This window comes from Sturnus vulgaris, chromosome 2 (assembly GCF_052056855.1).
Source record: "Sturnus vulgaris isolate bStuVul1 chromosome 2, bStuVul1.hap1, whole genome shotgun sequence".
Lineage (NCBI taxonomy): Eukaryota > Metazoa > Chordata > Aves > Passeriformes > Sturnidae > Sturnus > Sturnus vulgaris.
This window is the reverse complement of record NC_142244.1, coordinates 89,174,435-89,200,594: the sequence shown is the minus strand read 5'-3', so window position 1 is coordinate 89,200,594 and position 26,160 is coordinate 89,174,435. Positions and strand designations below refer to the sequence as shown.

Sequence of the window (26,160 nt, the reverse complement as noted above, 5' to 3'; positions counted from 1 at the left end):
ACACTACTTAGAAAACCAATAGACTTTCATAGTATGAAGACTACGTGGTACAATATTTAATGAATGAGATATTCCTGATGTGGCCTGAGACCATTAGTTGAGGGCCAGAGGCCTAGAAGGAAAGAGGCAAAGCCAAAAATACCCTCTGCTGTCCAGCTGCAGCCCAAAAAGCAGCTGGATGTGGGTATCTCCCCATTGGATTGACAGGCTTTCCGCTTCTCAGAGCGGTTTGTTTACAGCTGTGTCTAAAATAAACGTTGCCTAATTTTTTTTTTACCGCTCCTGTTATTCCTGCGGAGCAAGTTGGATTCCTCTCTGACTCACGCATGATTAACTAACTTCCAGCTGCATTATCTTTATTGTTGCTGCCGATGCACAAGCCAGCGCTCAGCACGACTCGTGGATCCCAAGCTGTGCTGGCGAGGCTGCCACTTACAGAAAAGGATTTTTTCCCTAACAGTTGTGGGGTTTGAGAAATGTTATTATTTTTTATTTGTGTATTTATTTATTTAAGAGACAGCAAGTACCTGCTTTCTCTGAGACCAGAGAAATAAAAACAAACAACCGATATCGCTCCCCGACCCACCCGGTGCGGTGCTGCTGGCGGAGAGGCGCGCCCGGCGGCAGGGAGGCACCGAGGGGGTCCCGGTGCACGGCGGACAGGACGGGACGGGACAGGAGGGTCCGGCAGCCGCGGCTAGGAAGCGGTTAACGCCGAGCACCAGGAAACGGGAAGGAAGAGGCTGAGCTCGGCAGGAGCCGCACGGCGGAAGCCCCCCCGGCCCCGCTCCCGCCGGGAGCCGCCGCCGGACCGGGCGCACGTGCGGGCGCGGCGGCGCGGGGGCACGTGCCGGGCGGGCACGTGCGGCACCGGCACCTGGCAGCGGCGGCGGCCGGGCGGGCACGGAGGGAGGGGCGGAGGGACGGAAGAGGCGCTCCCGCCGCGCCACCGCTGCCCCCGGGGAGGGCGGGAGGTCTGCCGGCCTCGGGCGGTTTTATCCAACCGCTTGCCCCTTACATAAGCTGGGAGCCGGTCCGCCCCCCATCCCCGCCGCCGTTCCCCCTTCCCGGGAGCCGCCCCCCTGCTGCAGCGATGTGACACGCCCCCTCCCCATCCCTCCCTCCCTTCCGTCGCCGTCCCCTCCCAGGAAGAAGCCGGAGTCGGGAGCGCCGCGGGCCCAGCATGGAGTAGGGCGGCCCGGGGCCGGCGGCGCCGCGCGGGCATGGAGCTGGGCCCGGGGCCCTGCGCGCTGCCGGCCGCCGCTGGGGCCGGGGCCAGGGCGACGGCGGCGGCACCCTGCGCCGAGATGCTGCAGGTGGCGGAGGAGGCCTTCCGCGGCGGCAACTTCGAGCTGGCGGCTGAGATCTACGGCTCGGAGCTGGCGGGGCTGCCGCAGCCCGAGCGGGGCCTGTGCCTCCGCCGCGCTGATGCGCTGGCCAGGGCCGGCCGCATGGCCGAGGCGCTGGACGCCTACGGCGCGGCGGCGCGGCTGGCGCGGCTGCGGCCCGAAGAGCTGCGGGAGCTGGCGGAGAGCGTTGCCCTCAGCATCCGCGACAAGGAGCTGCGCCTCCCGCCCTGGGGGAGCGGCGCGGCCGGCGGCGGCGGGGCAGAGGGCGAGGGTCTGGGCGACCCGGCGTGCTGCCGTCCGCCCGAGCTCTTCGCCTGCCCGCTGTGCCGGCGGCTGCTGTGCGAGCCGGTGACCCTGCACTGCGGGCACACCCACTGCCGCCGCTGCGCCGAGCCCGGCGACTGCGGCCGCTGCCACCGCCCGCGCCGCCCCGCCGAGCCGACACCTGCCGCCGCCGCACCGCCGCCGGCCGCTGGCCGCCCGCGGGTCAACGTGGTGCTGGGCAACCTGCTGCACAAGTGGTTCGGCGCCGAGAGCCGGGCGCGGCGGCTCCGCGCCGAGGGCGACGCGCTGCGGGAGCGCCAGGAGCTGCCGGCCGCCCTGGAGAAGTACAACCAGGCCCTAGAGATGGGTGAGTGGCGCCTGCGGGGAGGAGGAGAAGGAGGAGGAGGAGGGGGCGCGGCGGGGGCAGCGCTGCCCGCCGGCACCGAGCTGGCCCCGCAGCCTGGCGGGGAGGGGGCTTGCGGTGAATGGTGGGAGAGGGCACCTGGGGGAGGTTACGAGCGGGAATCCTGCCAGCGGGTCTCCTCACGCCCGCCCCACGCTCCAGTGAATGGCTATTTTTGTTCCACTGGTATTTCTGTCCTTGCTCTGAAGGTGCCTGGCGTTTAGCTGTTCACTGCCGATGACTCATTATGCAGTATTTCTAGAAAACCCGCTTTCCTATTTATGGGGAAGCCATCATTCAGTGTAGGATACGCAGTAGTGGTCGTGTTGAGCCCCGCCGCGGCTTCGTGGAAGAAATGAATATGTGGGTCGGATTCATTCAGCTACATGCAGCTGCACCTTCAGTAAGATAAAAGCTTTGAAAAGACCTAATGAGATATCAGTAGGTGTAAAGGCTCAGAAAACTTCCTTTATCTTGCACTGTGCAAAATACTTAATATTAATCTATGTTTAGCCTTGGAGAGATGGTGCGCCCGTGTTGTGAGCGTAGCCTCTTTGTTGACACGCAGGATTTCTATGTGCAGGGTGTTCTCTGAAGAGCTTGGCTTTAAATAAAAATGCCTGCCATCCTCCTCTGCCAAACCGATGGCAGCCTTAGTTTATCAAAACTAGCTTGTTTTCAGGCTCTGTGCCTAGTAGTAGGTGGATCCTGCTCTCTCGGTTGTAGCCTTGTAGTAGTGGATGTGTGCGTGCGTGCGCCCGGCTTGTTTGCCCTGCGAGCGGTGGGGGTGGTACAACACTGTGAATGTCTGAGAGGCGTGGAGCCGGGGAGAGCCGTGATCTAGGCAAATCCCCCGGGATCTGCCGCTCCTCCGGTCTCAGCGTGATGGATGTCCGGTTTAATCGAGGAGGAAGGGGGGAGAAAGCTTCTGTCGTTTTAACACTGACGAAATCCTGCGGGTAAATGTCTTTGAAAGACAAGTGTGGGGAAAACTGCCGCTCCTCTGTCGATGAGCTCCTTCCCTGCATTGATTAAAAATCGTGTTCCTTGATCTTAGTTCTTACATGCAGGGATAAATAGCTCTGTTTCTTTTTTTTGTTGTTTTGTTTCTTTTGCTGTGGAGAGAAACAATTTCATCGTTATGTCAGTCCTTGTCTCACTTCGTTTTTTTTCCACGGTTTCATAGTAGGCATAGGAGATAGAAGAGTTTGAGATGGGATAGTATACTATGCTATCCCATCTCAAACTCTTCTATCTCCTCACAGCTGATGCTGGCTGTGGCAACCATTACTTCTGCTATTTCTTCCACTTTTCCAGCTAGATGTGACAAGTTTTCAGTCCTAGTGAGTGTCCCTGTAAAACTATTATGTGGTTTAGCTGTAGTAATCCCTATTAAAATAGGCAGGATGGAGCCCAAGAAGGAAGGTGAAGCAGAGGGGGAGAGGAGAGTAGCATAATGTAGGTCACTGGTGGATACGGTGAGTTTTCCTTAGGGAAGCCTCCTAATATTTTGGGTTCAGAGCCCTACTGCTGGGCAAAATAACATCTCATCAATGAAATTAAGTTTGAAGAGGTTTTTAGAGAACTATTTCTCACTGTTGTCTCTGCTTCTTGCTGTGTCTGCATGAGAGTGAAAGGACAGGGAGGCCTGTGGTGTGCTGCTGGTGTTCTCACACAGCAGGTATCTTTCTCCTTCCTGTCCCGGGAGTATAATCTCCAGCCGATCTCAACTCCTTTCCAGTGATTTCCCAAGCAGCCTGGGAATCCGTTCAGAAAGTCCTCACTCTGTCAGTGAAGTTGAATTTTTTCTTTGTAATAAAATTGGAATTGGAAATAATAACAGGTATCTTGCTAGCTTTTGAAATCCAAAAGCCATAGGCTTATATGTCGTAACTTCCCTGTAGTGGATCCAAATCCTTGCTGATGAAGGGCAGCCCATGCCCCCAGCTCATCATCTTTTTTGATGTTTTGTGAGTGACAGTGCTGTTTCTCACAAACTGAACTGCTGTGTATGAGCCTCATGTAAATTCTTAAATTCTTGCCACATGTTCATCAGGTAGGGCTTTTTGGCATGCAGGAGTTGCCTTCTTGTTTTCCAGCCAAGTATCATGGTAAATAAGGAGAAAGAAACCCACAAGTTCTTTTCTAACTGTTCAGTATATAAATGTTAGCATATGGGTGACTTAAATGCACAGGACAGCCCTAAGAGTCACACCATGTGCCTGAGAGTGTTGTCCAAAAGCTTCCTGGACTCTGTCAAGCTTGTGGCTATGACCATTTCCCTGGGGAGCCTGTTCCAGTGCCCAGCCACCCACTGGGTGAAAAATCTTTGCCTAAAATCCAACCTAAACCTCCCCAGACTCAGCTTTATGCAGTTTCCTCAGGTCCTATTCCTGGTCACCAGAGGAAAGAGATCAGTGTCTGGCCCTCCGCTTCCCCTTGTCAGGAAGCTGTGAATTGTGATGAGGTGTCCCCTCAGTTTCCTCTACTCCTGACTGAACACACTTCTAATGTGTGAGAAGATAAGTGCTTTTTACAACCTCAAAATGCTTGTGTATTGCTATTGAGTGTCAAGGGCCTGGGTATCGCTAAAATTTCTTTGTGGCATCTGAAGGCACAGATTGATTATACAATTGTGGTATAAAGTTAGGTAAAATTCCAGGTTTCTTGGCAGTATGCACGCTTCAGTGGGATTTTTTTACTGGTGCTTTTTATGGAACACTTTCCTACTCCATTTGTTACAACTAGCTTTGTGTGATGCAATATTAAAGCAGCAAGTTCTCCTATCACTTTGCTCGTTCTGATTGTGACCTTCTCCTTATTCACACTTCAGTTCTCAAGGTGCTTCAATTCTTGAATTACATTTTTGGTGCAATCTGGAATGTCTAGTACGTATTTCAGGCCTGGGAAGAGGTCTACATGCCTTCAAGTTGTCAACTTTTTCCAATTGAAGTCTTACAAACTCATATTCTTAGTGAGTATGTTCCTCTTTTGTCCTTAACTATCACATCTACAACAGCACTGCTGCTCTCATGCTCACTCCTGTAGTCTGCTATGGATTCAGGTGTGGTTGAGTGAGGTTTTTTGTTCTTAAGAAAATCAGCTTTGCTATTTGATCCTTCCAGTCCTCTTGAGCTGCGATCTCTGCTGTTTTATACAAAGTCACTGCCTTTTTTTTTTTTTTGCTGCTATAGACATTGTAATAGATCCTCCATTATTGTACGGTATCTAATTACCACAGCTTCAAAGCAAGCACATGTCAAGCTGCTTGAAAGAAAGCATTTGTTTCCAGATGGATTGTTTTTTGTGCCAAGCTTTATGCTGTTCAGCCATCATAATATCAAGTATTATGTTGGTCTCATGGCCATTACCCCAGATTTCTGAATTTCATTTGTGTGAGGATCAGAGGTGGACTTCCTCTGACATCCTTTCTCTTCTAACTAGTCTTTTGATTGTTTGGACTCCTAGGTTAATTAAACTGAAATATACGATATATGTGTGCAGGATTGCTTTGTTTGTGGGGTTGTTTTCTTTTGTTTATTTGGATTTGGGGCCTTTTTGTGCAGTATGTGCTTTCTGCACCCTTTTTTCTTTCACCTGGTGCTCTCTCTCTGATGGAGATACTCCTCCCAAGCATGGCCTCTCCAGAGAATACAGTCATTTCCTTATATCCAGGCATACAGACTCCTTAGGCTGTGTGCCTGAAATTAAAGTAAGCTAGATTTCAGTGACAAATTAATGTATTTTGAGGATGTGCTTTTGGGAGTGTGTTCTAGCTTCTAGCTTTGATTTTTTTTTCTTTTCTTTTCTTTTTTTTTTTTTTTTAATTTCTCCAAAGCAGTTCTCAGTTACAGAGGCAGACATGCATGCAGAGTGTGAGAAGTTTTGGGTGGTCTTGGGTCATGCCTTAAGCCAGAATTTCTCTGTGCCCTTCTTTGTACTGAAACAGCCTGTTAACATCCTGTGCCTTTCCTGTAAATAAACCTGAAGATGTCTGTTCAGGGATACAAAGCCCAGGGGTGTAGTTCTGTGGCTCCTGTTGCTGCTGTTTTTAGAGGTTTTGTTTCCTGGGCTGTGTCAGCAGTTGTAGCTCTTGGGTGGTCTCTCAACCTGCCCACAGGGCTGTGACCCTCTTGTGCCCACCTGACCCTAATCTCGAGTGAGTTTCTTCGGGTGTGGAGGTGTGAGCCAGCCCTGAGGGTGGCACGCATCTGTTATGAATGACGTTCTATTTCTCCAGTTTATCAGACAACGAGATGAAATTTAGCAGCAATTTTTTTTTAATAGCAACAGTTGTATATAAATGAATACAATCAAAGTATATTAGATACATATATTTGAGTATATACAAAATCTGGAAGTGAGTAATTTAGTATAATTGAGGTTCGTATAAAGCATAAGCAAAACCGACTGGGGGTACGGGGAGGGGCTCGCCCTTCCTCACATACCAAGCAATCACGCCAAAAATCTCACTTACCTGCTATATGCTAATACATATTAATACAGAATTTTCTGGAAAGCTCCTCCTAGTTTCTGTTCCTAAAATCTACATCACTATGTTGTGTTGTGCATGCTAGTAGTTAGTAGTTAGGGGTCTCTCATCCTTTTGAGGGTCTTATTTCCGATGAAGGCTCTTTGTCTTCATCAGTGTCCGCTGTGTAACCTTGCAGGTAGTGCAAGCACGCTAAGCTTGGGGTTATGTAGCTCAGCATATGTTCCCACAATAAAACCTTATTCAAGTTCCATGCCTGGAATCATCCCAATTTGGCCCATTCCAAGGTCAAAACTTTTTATTTCTAGCTGCTGCTTATCAAACCTACATCCTTCTACTAGTGCCACTTAACATCTGGAGGATTTCATCTGCTTTGTCTCACCATTTCCTTTTTTGCTTTGTAACAATTATTTTCTATTGATATGAGTACAACTTTGCTAATATACAATTTACAATTGTATCGCAATTGTTACAATTTAGTTAGCATGAACCATATGTATCACATATCCTATCTGGACACTGGTGTTCCAGGACACCCCGTTTCTACATGAGACATGTTGGCTTCGGTGTGTAGTTACCCACTGCTGTAAAGTTTTAGGCTGAGAAGATCGTTGTTTCTGAAGAGCTGTAAGAGCTCAGCAAATAAGTCAAAGTCCTTATGTTTACTTGTAGTGTGATGGACTGTTTCTGAGCAGAAATGCTTTTGTCCTGGGGCAGGGGGGATAGCTAATGTATGCAGCCTCTCACATTACCTAGGATTTTAGTTCCACCCCTGCCAGGGGTTCCAGAATGAGCATGTAGGCCATCAAGCTCAACTGTATCATAGAGTTTTCAAAACACGGTGAAAGACTGAGGAATTTGGAAGAAAAAGCTTCTTTGCACTTTCCATCTGTCTGTGTGGATCTTTGTTTCAAGGGGATAAGGGATGGTGTAGGAAAGGCCAAGGAGAGGAGGTAAGTTTGTACAAGCCCAAAGTAGTGTCAGAGGTTGCAGTGCTTCAGGGAAAGCAAGGGAGATGCTGCTGTGTGGGTGCTGGGGGTGCTCTGTCTCCAGTCCCCAGAGTGGAGAGCTGCTCACTGACCTCTGGCCCACGGGGTGGTGGTTGTGGTTGCTAGAAACAAAATACAGAAGCTTTCCTGAGCTTTGGTGGAAAGAGGAGAATCTGCCTCTCTTGGCCAGACCTTGGAGAACACTCCCCTCTGTTCCCAGTGAATGATCACCATAAATTAGTCTGATCCAAAAGACAGCTTATTGTGGCCACTCAACGCTAATTACTTTTGTGTTCAAGCAATTAATGGAAATTTATCTGATGCCTTCCAAATTCTCCCTTTGTAAGAATTGAATTAAGGGGGTGGGCCAGGCCAGGAGGCAGTAGAAAAAAGACACAAAGGAAGCTACAGACCTTCAATGTAAGTTGATTCAAGAGCAACTGCTGTCGATTTTCCTGCTGGGTAAATGACAGATTGTGGGGTTGCACTCCTTCCTGGAGAGCATGGCACAGGTAAACTTCCAGCCAAGCATTCTTGGAGCACTCTTAGACTGAGTGCTTACAGCCATAAGATAAGCGTGGGCAAATGTTCTGCCATTTCCCAGAAATAATTTGCTTGGCTTGGGCATTTTCCTTCTATGTCTTTAAGTTGTTTCAGATAAGGAGGGGAAAGGCTGATCAGAATTTCTTGGTGGACTGATGGACAGCCTTCAGGTCCTTTCCTACTGCACCCCTGACCAGTGATGGACTTCTCCCTTAGTCCTGGGTCAAGGGTCAGAAGAACCAAAGAAGAGTCCTGATCTGTAAAGGGAAGCTACTGAGCTCCCTTTAGAGAGACCTGTGCTTAAATTTTTGTAGAGGTGGCTGATGCCATTGTATGCATTTTATTAATTCTGCCATTTTCTAAGGTTGTACCCTTGTTAATGGTGGACTTGCACCAAAGTGTTGTTCAAAGAAAACTGCTAGAGAGCATTCACATGCACCTGTATGTGAATTATATGTATTAGAACACTTTAATGGTCTCTTCTTCTGTACATCATTTCTAAAAGGCAGCTGTTAAAAGATAGGGTCGTTTGTCTTTTCCAGATAGGGTAGAAAAGATGTTGGCCAAATCTTCCTTCCTCACAGGGAATTTGGTACAGTTTCCTGTTTGCAGTAGTAAAGTCAGTCTTCGATGTACCAGCCATTTAGCAAAAGCAACAGCAAAAGCCATGGTAGACAGCTGTCGTGACTCTTGCAACAGCAACTGGTTCAGTCATTTTAATAATTTATCAGAAGAATATTTAATTTTGTAGCTCCTAAAGTAAGGTGACTTTAAGAGAGGAATGAGAGGTAATGTTTCTGAAATTACCTGCCACAAAAAATAGTAGTTACTTGCCACTTAGAGGAGTTGTGCTAAAAAAGGAACTTTCCCATCCCTCTGTAAAATCGTGTCTTGGAATCCACTTAAAGTGTGTCTCCGAAACCTCTTTGCTCTGTTCTACATGGACAGAAAAACGTGTAAAACTAGGAGTCAAGGTTAACAAGAGACTGTTGCAGTAATCCCAGAGTTATTTTTAAACTTGAAATATTTTGCAGAGTTCTGCCCCTCAGTGCCTCCCCTGCTCCACCCTCCACACCCCCTTCTCCCCCTGCTTGAAAAATAGTAGTAAATACTTCATGTATGTCAGCACTGGAAACATGTCAAGTCTTTTGGAGGAGAAGCTCATGTTACTCTTGGTTTGTTGAGAGCTTGTGGTTGAGTGCTCAGGTCCTGTAGTTGGATGTCTGGAAGTTTTTGCCTGCTTGCAAAGGGTCTGCTGAAGGCAGAGGAATTGCTCAGCTGCAAGACCAGAGCCAAGGTGGTCAGAAGGCTTATTCATCACTGGCCAAGGGAAGGAGGCATTGTGCTGCATGGTAGACAGTCTTGCTGTGGGTTTTTGGGTTTTTGTGGTTTTTTTTTTTTTTTAACTAATTAACATTGCTCATGTAACTTACCCCATCTTAATGGTACAGAACTGTATTTTGCCCTCCCCCTTCATGTATGCAACCCAGATGTAATTTCCTATAAATAATTGAACTACTTCAGCAATCCTTGAGAATGAACTATACCTACTTATCAAAGTCTGAAGAATTTTTGAGGTCTCTTCAAGCAGCATGCTCTTCTTTTTTTCTTTGATAAAATACAGCATAATGTCTTTTGCTTTTGAAAGAAGGCATTTATAGAACTGACTTATCTTAAAATTAGTAGGGTATTGCAGTACTCTTTTCTTTCTTGCAAATGTATTAAGTGATCAGCTCTATTTAAGGGCAGAAGGAGTGAGGTATTAGTTGAGAAACAAGAGGGTCCTTTTTGAAAAAGTTATAATTTTTGAAACAAGCTTTAAAGAAAAAGAGCTTATAAAGACCTAAAGAGTAACTTGTAAAATGTAGCTTATTTACTAACCATGTTAAAGAAGGCAACTAGGTTGTTACTGGTAAAGTAGTTTTATGATAGAGTATCTGGCTGTAAATTCATCTTACTAAACTGTGATCACGGAGACCTGCTTGGCTGGTCCCACCTGTCTGCAAAGTACAATGGTGTCTTTGGAGTCTCCTTGCAATCACAGGTTCTTTTGCTCCTAGCATAGGTCCCTGTTTCTTTGGAAAGAGCAGAACTTTTCCTTGGGTGCTTAGGAGTTCTGGCAGGGGGTTGACCCCCTGAGGTTTTTTGTTTTGGTTTTGAATCTTGCTTGTTGTATCATACTTTAGTCCATAGATATCTTGATTTGGTGCATTCTCTTCACCTGTTGTTTGAGAGAATAATTCCATTCTGACTGAGGCTTGGAAATGGAAAGATAGGAAACCTTTCTCATTAACTAAATGCTGGGTGATTTAGCATTGGAAAATGAGTCATATTTGTGTACTTACTGCTTTTATTATACTAGTGCCAAGAGGCCATAGGTGGACTTGGGGTACATCATGTGAAGCAGCCCAAATGTTCAAAGGGTAGAGTGGGAACTGAAAATACAGGAAGAGTGTGTTGTTTCATGCTGTATTACCTGGAAAGCAGGCATGTAGCAGAGTGTTGAAAGATTAGGATTTGCATAGGAGGAAGCAATAATCTAATATATTAGATTATAATAATCTAATATATTATCTGTATGCTTGGACGTTGTTGAATTTGGGACTTTTGCTGCTGCTGCAATTCCTGACTAATGGGTTTGGAAAGAAGGTTATCATTGCTTTTGAAATTGTGGACGTGCAAACTAAACCGTAGGTTAATGTAATTGGTAATACATTAATTTGTAATAATATAATGTAATGTGGTTGGCATGCTTCTGCCTCATGAGACCAGAGCTACAGCACAAAAGTGAGGGTGCAGAGTTAGCTGCATCATCTGTAGCAGTTCTTCTGGGTAACATACAACTTCCTTTACAGTGTTTCTCCTGAGTAATGATGGGAATAGTGATTAACTGTGCTTAGCAGTGATGACAGTCCAGCTTTAAATAACATATGGAGCTGAGGACTTACTGAGCCTGAAATAAAACTGCTGAGAATCTAAAGCATTTTGTTCAGCACATTGCAAGAGCTGTGTTCTTAAACCTGGGCTTTTGAACAGCAAAATACAGAGATTCAAGAGAAATTAGTATAAATCTTAAAATTACATCTTCATGAAAATTGGTGGCACAAGCCCCAAGTGGAGGATGGTGGTGCCCTGCGCTCCTCATCCTCACCACAGCCCATTTCAAGAGTACCTAAGTCCATACACTGCTGTCTGTTCCTGTTGGTCCCTTGGCCCTCCAGGGGAAATGAGTGTTCCATTTACCTACAGAGTCCCGTTTACAAATGCCTGCCTTGTAAGTGCTGTGGTAGGGTACTGGGTAGACTTCTGGAGGAAGAGACATCTTCTATTGCATTCTCTGTGCGCTAAAAGCTCTTGCACATTTTCTCTGGGATCTTTGATTACTTCACTTCAGGAAGAGGCCAGTGATGTAAATGCAAGGAGGAAAACGCATGATTTTCAGAAAATATGTATACTTTTTAAAGTCCAGTTGTTATTCCAATTAAGGTGAACTGATGATTTAGAAAACATGAGTTTGCTGATTGCAAGTATGTAGTCACGTTCGTTGTCCCCATTAATTGGGTTTGGGAAGCTGACCATGGTTTTCATCTTTGCTGTGAAATGAAGTTTTATTTTAAAGTCCTGATGTCTTTACTACTTCTGCTAATTATTTTATTTTCTAAACTGCACCTCTCTCTTTGCCACCCCCTATTTCCTTACCAAACAACCCTGTGCATTCATTTTTTATGGGTGGACTTGTCATGCTTACATGAAGTTGGAGGTGAAAAGCTAATTTGCTATTCAGTTAATTGCTAAAACTTGCTAATTTCTCACTGAAATGAAAATATATGTTTCATATTATTTTTCAAGCTTATTAAAAGACTTTCAATACTGAATTGTTCAGAACTAAATGCATAATGTAGCAAAACAAGCCAAGTTTCTTTCTCTCTCCAGGGCAGAAATTTGTTTAAAATGTGAGAGAAGTTTGTGCTGAAAAACTGTGCAGACTGACTCTTACAAGCAAGACTGAAAGGTGTTTGTGATGACACAATTTAAATTCTGCTCATGCCTTCAGAAAATATGCTTAGTATTGAAATAGGTGTGAATAAGGTACAATTTTCTAGGAAGAACTGTCAGATAAGCAGAGTTAGAGAGTTCTAGCAACTTTAAACTTGTTCTTTCTTTTCTGAGTTCCTGGAAGAAATCACAATGTAGTTTATTACAGTAAAACTTCTGTTATCATCTTCAGTCAGTTGGGCAGATTCTCATAATTCTCCTAACTGTCTTCCAGCCACAAGGAGATTTTAGGGAATCCTGTTCTTCTACCAGCCTCCTGAACTCAACAGAATAGTTTTTTAAAAATCTGGAATGCTTGAGCATATAGAAAGGTAATTTTATGTGATAGTTTCTGCATAAGTAAAAACACATTATCACAAACGTACAGATGAGCACAAACATGGTGAGAGGAAAATTAATGATTTTGAAGAAATCCAAGCTGATGGCTACATTCAGAGTAGGCAGTATTTGGTGGTCCAAAGGAGGGTCCAGGAGGCAAAGACCCAAACATGTCTTTGCTCTGGGCCCTCTATGGGCCAGGGTTTTGTCTGGTACAGTGGGATTATGGCTGGGGGGGAAGGGAGATGCCTGGGAAGACTTCCAGGACTTGTGTCTTGGAGGAAGTCCCTGTGTCCCAGCTGCCTGGAGCCGTAGATCCTGGGAGCCTCAGTACTGCATCCCTGATGCTGACAAGAACATAAATTTTGCTGTGCAGCTGTAGATTCCCAGGAGGAGTTGGATTCACAAAATGCCATCTGCTGGTATTGTGGAAACAGTAGAATTTTCTATGCTTTTCTTTTTTAATTTGGCCTGAAATAATAAGTCATTTTATAAAAGAAATCTTTTTTTCTCTGCTCTTTATCTCCAGAAGAGAGAAAGGGAACATTATTTTAAAACCTACTGTTGACTTTTGTGCAGCTTTTTCTTTTAGGGTTGTTTCTTTGGATTTGTTTTGTTTTGTTTTTTAATTGCAAAAATAAACTTGACAGTTATTATAGAGTAGAATCAAAATGTTAAAGTGTTGGAAGGGACCTTAAAGATCATCAAGTCCAATGGGCTGGGACACTTTCCACTAGACTACTGGATTGGGGTGGTCAGGGCATTGTCCAGCCTGACCTTGAACACTGGCATACTTGTATAATGCTATCCAGCAGTGTTCACAAACTCTGTATATCCAAGCCCTCTCCTTCCACCTTCTGTGTCTAATTATTTTCACCACATCATTTGCTGTGGCATGGAACACCACAATATCATGGTGCTTACAAGAAACCCTGTAGTTATTTAGGTTGCAGCTGGGTATACATTTTTTCATCCCAGTTTCTACATGGACCCTGAGTTGGAGTCAGCCAGCTGATACCTCAGTTCCACTGACAAAGAATGGGGTTTCAGTCCATCTAGCTTTGCCCTGATGAGACACAGACTCTCCTGGGACAGTCGTGCTGATAGCAGGAGGTTGGAAATCAGGGATGCATGGGCTGGGTGTAGAGCCAGCAAGAGTTCAGGCTGCACTGCTTGCTCTGTGGGTGAGGTGAGCCTGAATGGAGGTGGCTGGGCACCACTCTAGCTGTAGCATCTAGTCTAGATGCTTCATCTCCCTATAGAAAACCAGTTGCACTATGGCCTCATAAATACTGTTGTCTTTAGCAAAGCTGTTTGGTTTGTTGGGTTTTTTATCCTTTCTCTTAGTTAACTAAACATTCCTTGCCAGTTACTCATTACGATGGGCCACACCTTATGCTTTTTGACTGAGTCTCAGAACGAGAGTTACAAGCCCTGAATACATGTAGCTTTTTCTGACTTGCCTCCGGGTTGGTTTATTTTGTTTTCATCTTGTGAGACCCTTTGGACTGTGCTTCAGGAGGATCTGCAGCCTTTGCCATACTGTTGTGCTCTGCAGTGGCTTTTTTTTTTCCTTAGAACATTTGCGGTGAAGACAAGTTCCTGAAGAAGAGCTGATGAACCTGTTCTCTCTCTGGGTCTGTTGGGTGTGTGAACTGTTCTGTAGAGTGCTGGAAAGCCCTCTAATCTCACACTGCTTCCTTTCCCTATGGTACCAGAAGTACCCCACCCTGCACCCTGCTTTCCTGTGGAGGTGCCTGACTCTGCTTGCTGCTTCTACCCTACTCAGCATACCCTACAAATGAGTACACTAGAGCAGATACAAAGATGGAAATACAAAGTATGAATTCCTTACTGTTCAAATGTAGCTAAATTAAATAATTTCATATTTTAGCATCTGCTAAAAGAAACAAACTTACTTGAAGATCTTCAGTTAATTGCTTTTCAGTTTCATTTAATTTGCAGTCTTTTTAAAAACTATCAGGTAGGAATGTGGATCACTGCATGCAGCAGTCGGCATGTGTAATAGTTAAAAAAAAAAAAACACAACAAACGATGACAAAACCACAGAAACAAAAAACAGCACAGAACCCCACCACGTGAGCTTTTGTGGAACTCTTTAAGTGTATTCTCTAGCTGCCACTGTCTGAGACCAGCAGAGAAGCATCAGCCCTGATATGTCATGCTGCAGTTAGTATATCTGGCATCAGTCCACAGTCCAGCTAAAAAAGGCAGTGCTCCTTGCTGCTTCTTTCCTTCTCATCCGGTGTCCTGGCACTCAAGTTTGTGTGGCTGTGCAGTGAACTAGCTGAGGGGAAACCGATTCTCTTAAACCTTTGTATTTATTTGTTGCTGTTGAATTAACTTTCAGTCAATTGATTCTTTGCTCTGGTTCTCGATGCAATCACGCAAGCCTGCTGCACAAGCAGTAGCATCAGCCCAAGAGAGGGGAGGAGATGGGAGGAGGATGTGATGTTGGGCCATCCCTCCTGATAGGTGCTTGAATTTAGAGAGTGGTGGCATCTGCAGCACTTGTGCTTGCTCTGCGTCCAGGCACGTGTTTGTACCTGGGCTGTGTATGGGCAATGTGTTCTTACTGAGGGTGTATTTAGGATGCTGGTGCTGAAGATCCAAACAGTGAAGCCAAAGCAGGCTGAAGAGAGCAGAAGTATGGAGATGGGAGCCCTCTGTGTGAACATGTGTAAGGTGACACTTGGTAGAAAAGTTTGGCTGTGAGCTAGTTTGGATGTGAAGTTTAAAATTTGCATAAACGTTAGTATACCTTGGAGCCTCTGTAAAGTTTATTAGTAGTTCTGACAGTTTTAACCAGCTCACATTTGAAAAAGGATTGCTGCACTTAGCTGTCAACAGCCAGCTTCTAGCCTTCCAGAAGCCTCTCCCAGTATATGAAGGTCAACAGTGACCAAAGAGTAAATCTCTCATAAATCTCATAACCTATGATGACATAGCTGTTCTAGTGAACAAAAGCAGAGCATTTTTTGGGACTTAGTGCATGTTTTGCAAGGATGATGGTGCAGCCTTCTGCAGTGTCCTTCTTGCCAAGGTGGGGATGTTGTGGCAGGGAGGTGGAGAATTGACTGGACCATGGAGCATGAGGTGGTCACTAATGGCTTGAGAGCTGCTGGGTGGATGGCTGCCAGTGGTGTTGTCCAGGTGTTGGTAGTGGGGTTGACACAGTTCAGCACTTTATTAACAGCTTCCATCACAGGCAGGAACGTGCTGTCAGCGAGTTTGTCCCTGACACCAAACTGGGAGAGGAAGAATCGATTCATGTGCTGGTGGGCGGGGCTGCCATTCAAACCAACAACCTGGGGCATGGGCTGACCAGCCTTGCCTACTTCTGCAAAGGAAGTACACGTGGGACACAATAACCTTGTGCAACAGGATGGGTTGGACTAGACAGCAGATCTGCAGAAAAGAGCTGGAGGTCCTGGTGGACTGGCTGAACATGGATCATCCAGTGTTTCTATGGTTCTGTGAAATTAAAATGTGTTCTAGAAGCCTTAAGAAAGGACAGAATAATAATGCTTGGGAAGTTCATAATCCATGTGAACTGAATGATTCATGAATTTGTGGAGGCAAGGTGTGTGATCATGAGAGGTTTGCTTGCCCTGGGGAAGGCAAGTGGGTATGAATTATAAAGGCTGCATGCATTTTTGCTATTTAATGGCTTCCGGGAACATTTTAGCTGAAGTCTTGCACTGGTGATTTCTTTCTCCACACTGAGGGTAGAAACACTTGCAGCTTTTTTCTTTTTGCTTTCTGAAGTGTCCTGTAAACAAGATGGGGAAAAGAGCAGTGGCATCCTGTTTATGGTTATGAAATATATCCTGCTAGGTAAAACACAGAAGTTACTTCAGGGTGAGAAGAATATGTTTTAAGTGGGAAATAATCAAGGAATTGCCTTTTTTTCCCCATTACGGAGAGTATAAATGTAATGGGTGTGAAGTAGTGATTTTTTTTTGGTTACAGTGGCTGAATATGAAATTACATAAGTAGTACTTTTAATTAAGTTTCTTGCAACTGTTTTTGTTTTCCAGCTCCTTGCAAGTGTTCATTAATAGCACAGCGGGCAGAGCTCTGTACGTTGATGAAAAACTACCAGCAAGCTCTTCATGACGCGGACATCCTGTGCCGGAACAAACCCCACTGGCCCGCGGTACGGTGCTTGCCTCTTGTAAAGACCAAAATGAGAACTGCTCCTTCTCAGGGCTTCTCTCTGTGCTGGGAACAGTGCTGCTGGGGCTGTTGTTGGAAGAACATTGTGGCATTAATAGGGCCAAAACCTTAAGTTCTTCAAAGAACAAGTCTGGAAGGTCCTCAGAATCTCTCCCGCTGGTGGGATATTGGTGCTGGGCAGCTGGTGGCATGGTTTTGTTCATGTTGGTTCCTATTATCAGCTTGTGCTGCAGCGTGGCAGCAGAATCAGTCCATAAGGCTCCAGCAGCCCAGGATGGCCCTTCAGATCCCTCTGGGATGATGTGTCCCCAGGAAATGGGTGGCTTTTACCTCTGGCCAATGTGTTTTTCTGAGGAGCCACCCAGACTGTATTTCAGGATTATTTTCTTTCCCTCTTTAATCCTAAGATTTCATATCTGTGATGTCTACCTGTGTCATGGTGTTTCGTAGAGAGGTTGAGATTTTTTTTGTAACCAAAGGATGTGCTACAAGGAGCAATGGGCAGTTTGAAGCAAGTATTAGAAATTATGTTAGGAGAGAGAAGTGGAAGAAACACATGGTGCCCGTCATTACTACTGGTTGCCTGAGGCTGTACTGAGTGTCCAGCAGTTCACCCCACCTAGAATTACACCTGCAGTCAGTCTCTGTCCTATCAGTAGCAAACTGCAGCACAAAGTTGAGCAGATAAAGCCTCTAGCTGCTTTCTGGGGAGAATGTAGCATGGAGAATTGGGGAAGGATTTTAGGCATTTTCTTCCTGTGGAGACTAAGGAGATGTTGCCTAAATGCCTTGGACTCCTTCCTGAGCAAGCAGGGCTGTGCATCTAGTGCTCCATTCCCAGTCAGGGATGATGCAGGGCAGGTGCTGTCTGAAATACCGAGTCTCTGGCAAGTTAGGTAATTGTCTCTGAAGGCTATCTGTCCTGTCACCCATTAAAACCTTTCATTTTGGAAGGCAGTTCATGATCTTCCCCTGCATCCAGTTTGCTTCTCTACCTCGGATAATTCCTCATCAAGTCAGGAATCCCATCTCGGGTGATGTTGGCTGGGTTTTCTGTGCAGAGGGAGAAAAATTACTTACACACGTTCAGATGTTTTCTGGAAGTGTCTTCTGTTTGTCTGAATCCATGGAAATGTGATGCGTGTCAGTCGTAGGTGGATAAAGGTTTCATTAATCACATCTCTGAAGAATGTTAATTGAAAATGAAATTTGTCATCATGGCGTAACCAGCAGCGTCTCAGACGTACTGCACTTGTGCTTTCATGTTTATGAGGACATTGACATAAGCTGTGCTGACCCAGAATCCTTATTCTCCAGGAGTTCTGGGCATCTGCTTTGTTTTGTATATTGCAGCATCTCATCCAGTGGCAGAAATTAGCTCAAACATTTGCTGTATAGTTAAAGAAAACCAGACCTAACATAAAATGAAACTTAATTCTGGGAGTGGCTCCTAGGAAGCAAGTGTTCACCTACTGGTATCTTTTGGCTTACTGATAACAGATGTAGTGACTTGCTGAGTTACTGGTGAAACTTCTTGGTATGCTGTAGTCATTGGAGCTATAGATAAGTTATTTTCTTTTCAGTTGCTGTGAAAACTGGGTCCTTGGACTCTGTAAGGAAAGGAGAAGTTTCCAGTTGTGTTTTTATATGGAGGGTAGACAGAGATGCCCTCCTGCCTGCTGCTCGTGGTCCTGCTTGGATCTCCCCTTCAGTCTGATGCTTATCAGGGGTATGTGAAAATAGGGAAGGTGGCAGCAGTAGTCTCTGAAGTATAGGGGCCTCTAGTCCCTGGGCCTAACTCCTGGTGTTGGATCTTTAGGTACTCTGTCTGTGGACAGCTCAGCTGAGTCCTCCCTTGCAGGTCAGGTGAGGCTATTGCTCTTTTGGCCTCAAAGGACAAGCCCAAACAAGCTTGTAGGCTCCCCAGTGCAGTGCAGTAGTGCTGACAGTGATGGCAGGCGTGTAAAAGGTTACATGGAGGCTGTGCAAGATAAGAAGGTCAGGGTTAGTATCACAGTGTCTCTCTTCTTACTGCAGTGAGGAAAAGAAAAATATATCTTGCCTGAAGTGAATTGATGTGTACGGAGACTTCTTGTACAGGTCACCAAATGATAATTGTGTTAATTAACCTGGCCTATGCAGTGCTTGCTACTTACTTTTGGCACAAGCCTCCTTCTTCCAATTCCAGTGGAATGGTAAAGATCTTAACAGGTCTCAGCTTGGATTGCAGTATTGAAAGAATGAGGGAGTTACCTGCTCAGGAAGATTATGTGATACTGCATCTTTCAGCACTATTATGAAGGAAGAAAAGTGAATCTGCTTATCTAGCCAGTCTCTTACATGAATGAAGCTGTACTTTCAGTCCAGCCTAGAGATCTTCATGTAGGTCAAGGGTGGACTTGTAGAGCACGTTTCTGTCTAATAAGCAAGAGGGAAACGTTTATATGCACACTTCGTTTCTTTTCATTGTAAAGGTAGCAATTTATGTGGTCAGATTAGGACTGTAGTTTGATATCTGCCAGTAAGTTCAGAGGCAAGACATTCCTCTCTTGCTACTAGTAACAAGAAAAGTAGGATTTATTCCCGAGCTGGCTACCGACCTGTTGGTCACTGGATGTGTTACTCGAGAACACAGAAGAGGTAGAGTGGGATAAAATGCTTCAGGTCAAGCATTGGTACATTGCCCTAAATTCATGATGCTTTTGGGCCAAATAAAACAGGTGAAAAATTATCTCTGTCCTAGTAAGACATCCAGGAGAAGTGACAGTCATGAACTTTCTTAGCTCCCATTTCCAGGCTTCCCTGTGCCACTGCCTTTTCTGTGCAGGTGCATTACTTTTTAAATTCTGGTATGTGAAACTGTTCTCTAGTGGATCCAAGCAAAGTGGGATGTGTAGTAGACTTTGTCCCTTGGGGGAGAAACACCCCTGCTTATTCTCAGCTCTTCTCTCAGGAAATGAGCTATTCCTTTGGCAAGGGATGATGCAGCAGAGGGTTCTTGGGGAATCTTTTTTCACCAGATGACACTGAGTTTCTTTCAGTCACACATGTCAAAGAGGTTGTCACCCCAAAAGCATCTTATTCTTCACCTGCAGAATGACTTGAACTTTCAGGTTTGTTTTCATGTGTTTTGCAGCCACTTCAGAAATGATCTCTAGATTTGTACGTTTCCTTTGTGTGAACAGGGCCATTATGTGAAAGCAAAAGCTCTTTCTGGATTGGAAAGGACTGAGGAAGCATTGAAGGAATTTCTTTATTGTGTTGCCTTAAATCCTGAATGGAGCTCAATGAAGAAAGAAGCCCAAAAGGTATAAAATGTATTTGCTGCCTACTTGGCCACTGTGCTGCTTTTAATCCCACAGCCAAGTAAAATTCATTTCAGGTGATAGTAAATACCCACAGGATAGTTTGATTCAGTAGATTCTCCAGTAAATCTTTTTAGCATTATGCTGTGTGAGGCACCTCTTGGGTTTGGTTGATGCCTCAGCCAGAGAGATTATGTATTTGTAAATTCCACTGTGTAGGCTTGAGGCCACTAATTTTAGTACCCATCAGAAAATGACTTTTATGTGGGAAGTGGCAGAGAATTGAGAAGAGGAAGCTGTGTGCTGCCCTGTCCTGGAAAGATCCTGCAGTCTGTGTAGTATTTTGTTCCTTATGGGAAGTTAGACACATTAAATGCTAACAGCCCATCATCAGGTTCTCTTGACCATCCATACAGGCAGCTTTTTGTAAAAATGAGACGAGGATTTGGCAAGATGCTTGGTGGAGACTGGTGAGAAGGGGACCAGGCTCTACACCAGCTTTAAGCTATGGGTTAAATCTGCTTAAGGATGGAGGAGATGGATGAAGAACACAGGGAATGTTTAAACACATTTCTGTTAACTGGTTTTGATGGGACAGCATGATCTGAAGACTTCTGAAGGCAGGGTCAGAATGGAGATGCATAGGATCAGGAGAAGGATGCAACAAACTGCTGCCCTGAATGCTCCCTTTGGTAAGGGAGGTGGGCACCAGAAGAGCACCTTGGAATATGAGTGTGGCTGTGGTGGACACTGCCATTTAGGTTTCCCATGGGCATTGGGGAATGCAGGATGTTTTGGATGTTGCAAGCTTCTTGGCATCTAGAAACTGTGACGTTTTTGCATCTGTGTTCACACAAACATAAATATTTATGTTGTAATTATTAATTTTTCTTTTTTTTCCCCTCTCTCTAATTGACTAGATAATGTGTGAGATGTTTTTCCCAGCCTTTGAAAATGTGCATGATAGTCTAACAGCACCTTTCTCTAGTCGAACATCCCATACAAGATTGAAACCTGCATTTCTGAGTAGCATAAACACACAGTCAGCTGTGGAAGATAACTCTGTTGCTGGGTCCTCAAAGGTAAAGCAAAAAGTGTTTCACATAAAAATACCAAAAATAGCACATAGCTCTTTCTGATCTGTGTGCCATTGTCTTTGTCTGCACCTGTGTAGGCACTCATGGTAAGCCTGTTCTCTCCATTGCTGTTAGATCTCTTATGGGGATGTACTTCCTCAGAAAAATAAGAGAGTGAATCTTTTTGTGATGCTTTCATGTAGGGGGTCAGTTGTGTTTGTGGTTTTTTTCTACTGCAGATTTTAGTATGACAGGAGCTGTAAGGAGAGACATGGCCCTACTTCATGCAGTTGGGAAGTGACCTTTGATACAAACCTTTCTCCATTGCTAGGCTCCTTATGGGGAACATTGATCTATTGCTGATAAATAGATAAAAGCAAATCAAAATTGTCTCATGCTGTATATAACTGTTCTTATTTTTTTAGGATACTATGTTCAGGTTAACAAAAACCCCGTCCCAAGAATCTGATGTATTCAGAAACACTGATTCTTCTGTTACCCATCATGTTCTGGATCTCTACTTTGATGACAACAAGAAGTCTTTGGGAGCTATTCTCTCCAGTTTACCTGGGGTTGGCTTAAAAAGAAAGCTGTCCAGTGATACGAGGGATTTGCAGAGTTTGGATGTCCCCAATAAGATTCTTAAAAAAGGTTTGTGTTGTGACTTAGAAAAGCAATTTCTCTTGCACATACTGAAAAACTGTGAACTTTTTCACTCCTCCCTTTTTATAGGGGTTAGTAAAATACTCCCTACAGGAATTGGGATAATATTTTCTTCTCTGGTGTGTCTGCTCTAACAACCTATTTACCTTATTCCAGAGCAGTGAAAACTGTATTTTTCTTTCTCAAATGGGCCATGTCCAATGTAAGGTCTGTGTAATCCACTCACAGTTTAGTCTTCTGTTGGTAGTGCCATTTCCATTTTGTAGGTCTCAGCTATAGCTGAATTTCGTTGTCTTTCTATATGGTTGAAGAATGAAGTAAGCCTGGAAACTAATCTTTAACTGGCATTAGAAATGAATTTTTCCAAGCAAACAAAGAAACCTTTTAAACGGTAATAAGCCCCCCCACCCCCAGTTTTCTGTTATTTGATAGCTGTGCTTACAATTTGTGTGCTTCTCAAGCTTCTAACGAAGACCTCCAGAGTGGCTTTAGTACTCGGGGCTAAAAACAGTCAAGGCAATACTTCACTGAATAGTGTAGTAATTGGTTAACAGACTTGGAAAATGTTGCTGTGCTGGTGTGAATTTTTTCCCTTAAGAAAAGAACCCACACCTTGATATGTTTGACTTCTGCCTGAAAATGTTACAAGTCTTCAAGTAGAGCTGTCTGTCTTCAGCCTCTACAAAAGATCAATATATGGCCAGTTTCTAATCACGTTGCTGTGGAGGAAAAAACGCTGTACTTGCCTGTGAACTGCAAACTCAGTAAATAGATTGTGAAATCTGACCCACTTGTATCTTCAGAGGGAAGGCCAGAGATCGTGTTTTACCCATAAGCACTAATTTCTGATCTGTGCTAGGTCCCAGTGCCATGTTACTATTTGCAGAATTAACACAGCCAGGTCCTTGCAATTACTAAATACTAACATATGAGATGTAGGTTAAAGATAGCACTGTTTTTCTTTGTAGGCCAAACACCACCTATCCTGTCTGTGCTCAAGATAAACCAGATGCATAAGTTACTCTTTAACAAAGCATCCTAGTGTTTTAACTCAACATAAAAAGCAGAGCTTTTTAACGGTCAAGAATTTGGTTAATAAAAAACATGTGGAGGCAGCAGTCATGACTCTGTTGCAACTCATCACAAAGATGCAAATGGTAAAAGAAGTTGCAGAATTTGCTTGTGTGAATATCAACAGAAGCTGGAGCTGATAGCTTTTGAGCCTAAATTATGCTGCTGTGAAATTTGAAGTGCTTACCCTTAAAGTGAGTTTAACATAGATATAGAAACCACCCCCAAAAATCAATCTGGGTAGAATTTTAAGTGAAGTGTGCTGCCTCTGTGTTTGCAGATTGTTGAGCCTAGTAAAAGCTATGTTAGCTAATGCAGCTTCAGTAGGCCTTTTGACTTTTAAGCTGTCTGAAATTTGGGACTTCTACAACAGCCTAGCCTAAAAAAATGTGAGCCTTTTTATATTTGTAAGAAAAATTACCCCTGCTGAGAAATCTATAATAAACAGTGATGAAATATTTTGACTGTGTGTAAACAAATTAAATTCTGGACTTAATGTACTTGAAAACATCTGGCCTGGCTGATGTGGGGGTGGTGGTGGGAAAGCAATAGCAGAATATTTTAAAAACTAGTCTAGAAGAACCCACAGCACAATCATTTTTGGAGAAGCAAATAATGGTTGTTCAGCTCTGAAGTGTAGTCTCTGGCCACAGACATCATCCTCTGCTCTCCAAAAGATCTCCTGCCAAAAAATCTAAAACTTAAATGGGAAGTATGTTTGTTAGGGACAAAACTTCAGAAAAGAAAAGACATGAATCAGGCTTTTTATGGAAAAGTCAGCAGTGTAAAGAACATTGGCAAATGCAGTAATGCTTACATTTTTACTATAATAATCTTCTTGACTACTTAGATGGAGATGTTTTACCTGAAAACACCACTGACACTTCAGGTGAAATACCAACAACTCTGGTGGATGCGTCGGACTTTGAGTGTTCCCTCTGCATGAGGTATGACTGTGTTGACCTGGCATTAATACAACAAAGCCTCTCTAGCTTCTGAAAAAAGTTATCATGGTGTAAGAAGAGAAACCTGCCAGAGAATGTCTAAATCATTACTCTGTTTCTTTTTGCTGAACCTTACATCTGGTAAATCTTTACAGATGTGTTTTTCTCCCTTAAGCATGTGATTCTCCGTTTTTTATCACTTGTAAAAATGAAATCCTTTTTAGAATCCTTGGATAATGCTGTCACCTGTACTTTATACAGAAGTAGAAAAGAAAGAAAGAGCTGTCCCTCCTCTCCACACATTGGGAATTGTTTTTGTTGGCAGCTTAGCTTTTCTGTTCCATGTTTTCATGTTAAGGTTGTTCTACGAACCTGTTACCACACCCTGTGGACACACCTTTTGCCTCAAATGCCTTGAGCGTTGCCTTGACCATAATCCACTTTGCCCACTCTGCAAGGAAAAGTTGTCAGAAGTAAGTATGTCCTTGCCCCAATTAGCAAAACTGCACAAACATGTTCTTCTGAAAACATCTATGTGGAGATTTTCTGTGCTCTACTTGTGAGCTGCATCCAAAGCAGCGTGACCAGCAGGATGAGGGAGATGATTCTGCCCCTCTGCTTCTCTCTGGTGAGACCCCACCTGGAGTGTTGCATCCAGCTCTGGGGTCCCCAGCACGGAGGAGCAATTCCAGAGAAGGGTCATGGACATGGTCTGGGGCTGGAGCACCCCTCCTATGAAGAAAGGCTGAGAGTTGTGGTTGTTTGGCCTGGTGAGGAAAAGACCTGATTTCAGCCTTACAGTACTTGAAGGGGATTTATAAAAAAGACAGGGACAGGCATTTTAGTAGAGGGGTAATACTTTCAAAGCGAAAGAGTTGATTTGAAGAGATTAGATGTAAGTAAGACTTTTTTATATCATGAAGGTGATGAAACACTGGAAGAGGTTGCCCAGGGAGTTTGCAGATTCTCCATTGAAAACATTAAAGGTCGTACTGGATGGGGGGCTCTAGCAATCTGATCTGTTTGAAGATGTCCCTGCTCACTGAAGGGATTGGACTGGATGGCATTTAAAGGTCCCTTCCAACCCAAACTTCTATGATTCTGTGAAACTGAAACAAGATGGTACTGACAGCATCAAGCTATGCACAGACCTCATTTACTCGAGGTTATATTTGGCAGTCATTGGAATACAAGTGGTTTTGCTGGTTCTTTAAAGAAATGGAGTCTTCCAGTATCACATCAGGCTCATGCCTGGGGACCCCCAGCCATAGCCATGTTCATACCAAATTTCCAGTTTGTGTGGAAACTGTGGTGTATAAAGAATGATTGCTCCTTGGCCAACACTCAGCAGCAGCAGACATAAGGTATCCCGTACATAGCACTTCTTGGCAGTTAGCTGACAGCTGTAGATGAAAAAGATACATGTGTCTTTGCAAAAGTGGTGAATGGATTGCCTTTTCTTCCTGGTAGTACAACTTCTGCTGAAAAAGGATATGGGGTTAAAATTAAAAGGACAGTGGGGTGAACCACATAGGCTGAAGTGGAAGTTTTGGTGCCTGGAGGCTGACAAGGGTGAGGAATCTGTACAGTCCTAACTAAAGTGTACTTTGGCCTCAGGGAAGAATGGGCTGGGAGGAAGAGATGTTACTTGTGTTCTTGATACCAGACTTAAGAGTTGACTCTTCCTTGTAGTTTCTGGCAAGCAGAACTTACAAGAAGACCGTCCTTACAGAAGAGCTGATAGTCCATTACTTGCCAGAGGAATTATCTGAAAGGAAGAAAGTTTATGAGGAAGAAATGAAGGAATTGTCAAAGTAGGCTCTCTTTATACTACTGACAGCTGTTACAAAAATGTATTTTTCAGTCTAAATTACTGAAGATGATTAAGTTGCTCATGAAAATTCACCAAAGGAATGAATTTGTAACACATTGCCAGATGTTTTTGTATTTTTGACATGTATGTTGCAGATAAACAAGTAACAATGTACTTGGATAGTGGAGAGGTACAACAATATTCTTAAAATAAAGATAATTGCTTTTTTCTCTGAAACAACATAACAGCCTTAGAAGTTACAGTGGGGGTTTTCTGGGAGTAGAATTTAAATAATCAATGGGTTATACTTCAGGTCAGGAGAAGTTCAGGAATCCAGTTTTGTCAGTGACTTGTGAATGTTGTGCTATAACTCAGCTAAAAAGTGAAGCAAAACATGCAGTTAATCCCCCCCAAAATTAGGTGGATTAATGGGCTTTGAAATCAAAGGGGTTTACTGAGCTTTGTGATTCTCTGCTATCTTGCTTTGAACATGGCTGTTTCTTAAGTACTTTGTCACTGAAAAGTTGTCATCAAAACCTTGCCATGTGTATCTAAGATGTATCATTATGGATGTTTTAAGGAAATTGGCTATTTCTTGACTTTTTTCCTTTATGGAAGTAGGTTAGAGGGATTGTTTACTTAATTATTAAGGAAAAGAGTCCTGAAATATTATT

At 44.2% G+C, this 26,160-nt stretch overlaps 1 protein-coding gene across 2 annotated transcripts in view; it reads left to right on the top strand.

Annotated features, from left to right (window-relative positions):
• The first annotated feature begins 1,223 nt into the window (after positions 1-1,223).
• LONRF2 (LON peptidase N-terminal domain and ring finger 2) overlaps positions 1,224-26,160 on the top strand; it is a 34,730-nt gene continuing 9,793 nt past the window's right edge. The window contains exons 1-8 of one of the 2 annotated variants that reach the window (XM_014892974.2): positions 1,224-1,980; positions 16,476-16,594; positions 19,800-19,922; positions 20,840-21,001; positions 21,421-21,646; positions 23,580-23,676; positions 24,032-24,146; positions 25,366-25,487. In XM_014892974.2, the coding sequence (XP_014748460.2) occupies positions 1,224-1,980; positions 16,476-16,594; positions 19,800-19,922; positions 20,840-21,001; positions 21,421-21,646; positions 23,580-23,676; positions 24,032-24,146; positions 25,366-25,487 (1,721 nt within the window). The remainder of the gene's footprint in view (positions 1,981-16,475; positions 16,595-19,799; positions 19,923-20,839; positions 21,002-21,420; positions 21,647-23,579; positions 23,677-24,031; positions 24,147-25,365; positions 25,488-26,160) is intronic. The other variant, XR_015801621.1, reaches the window with a different exon arrangement.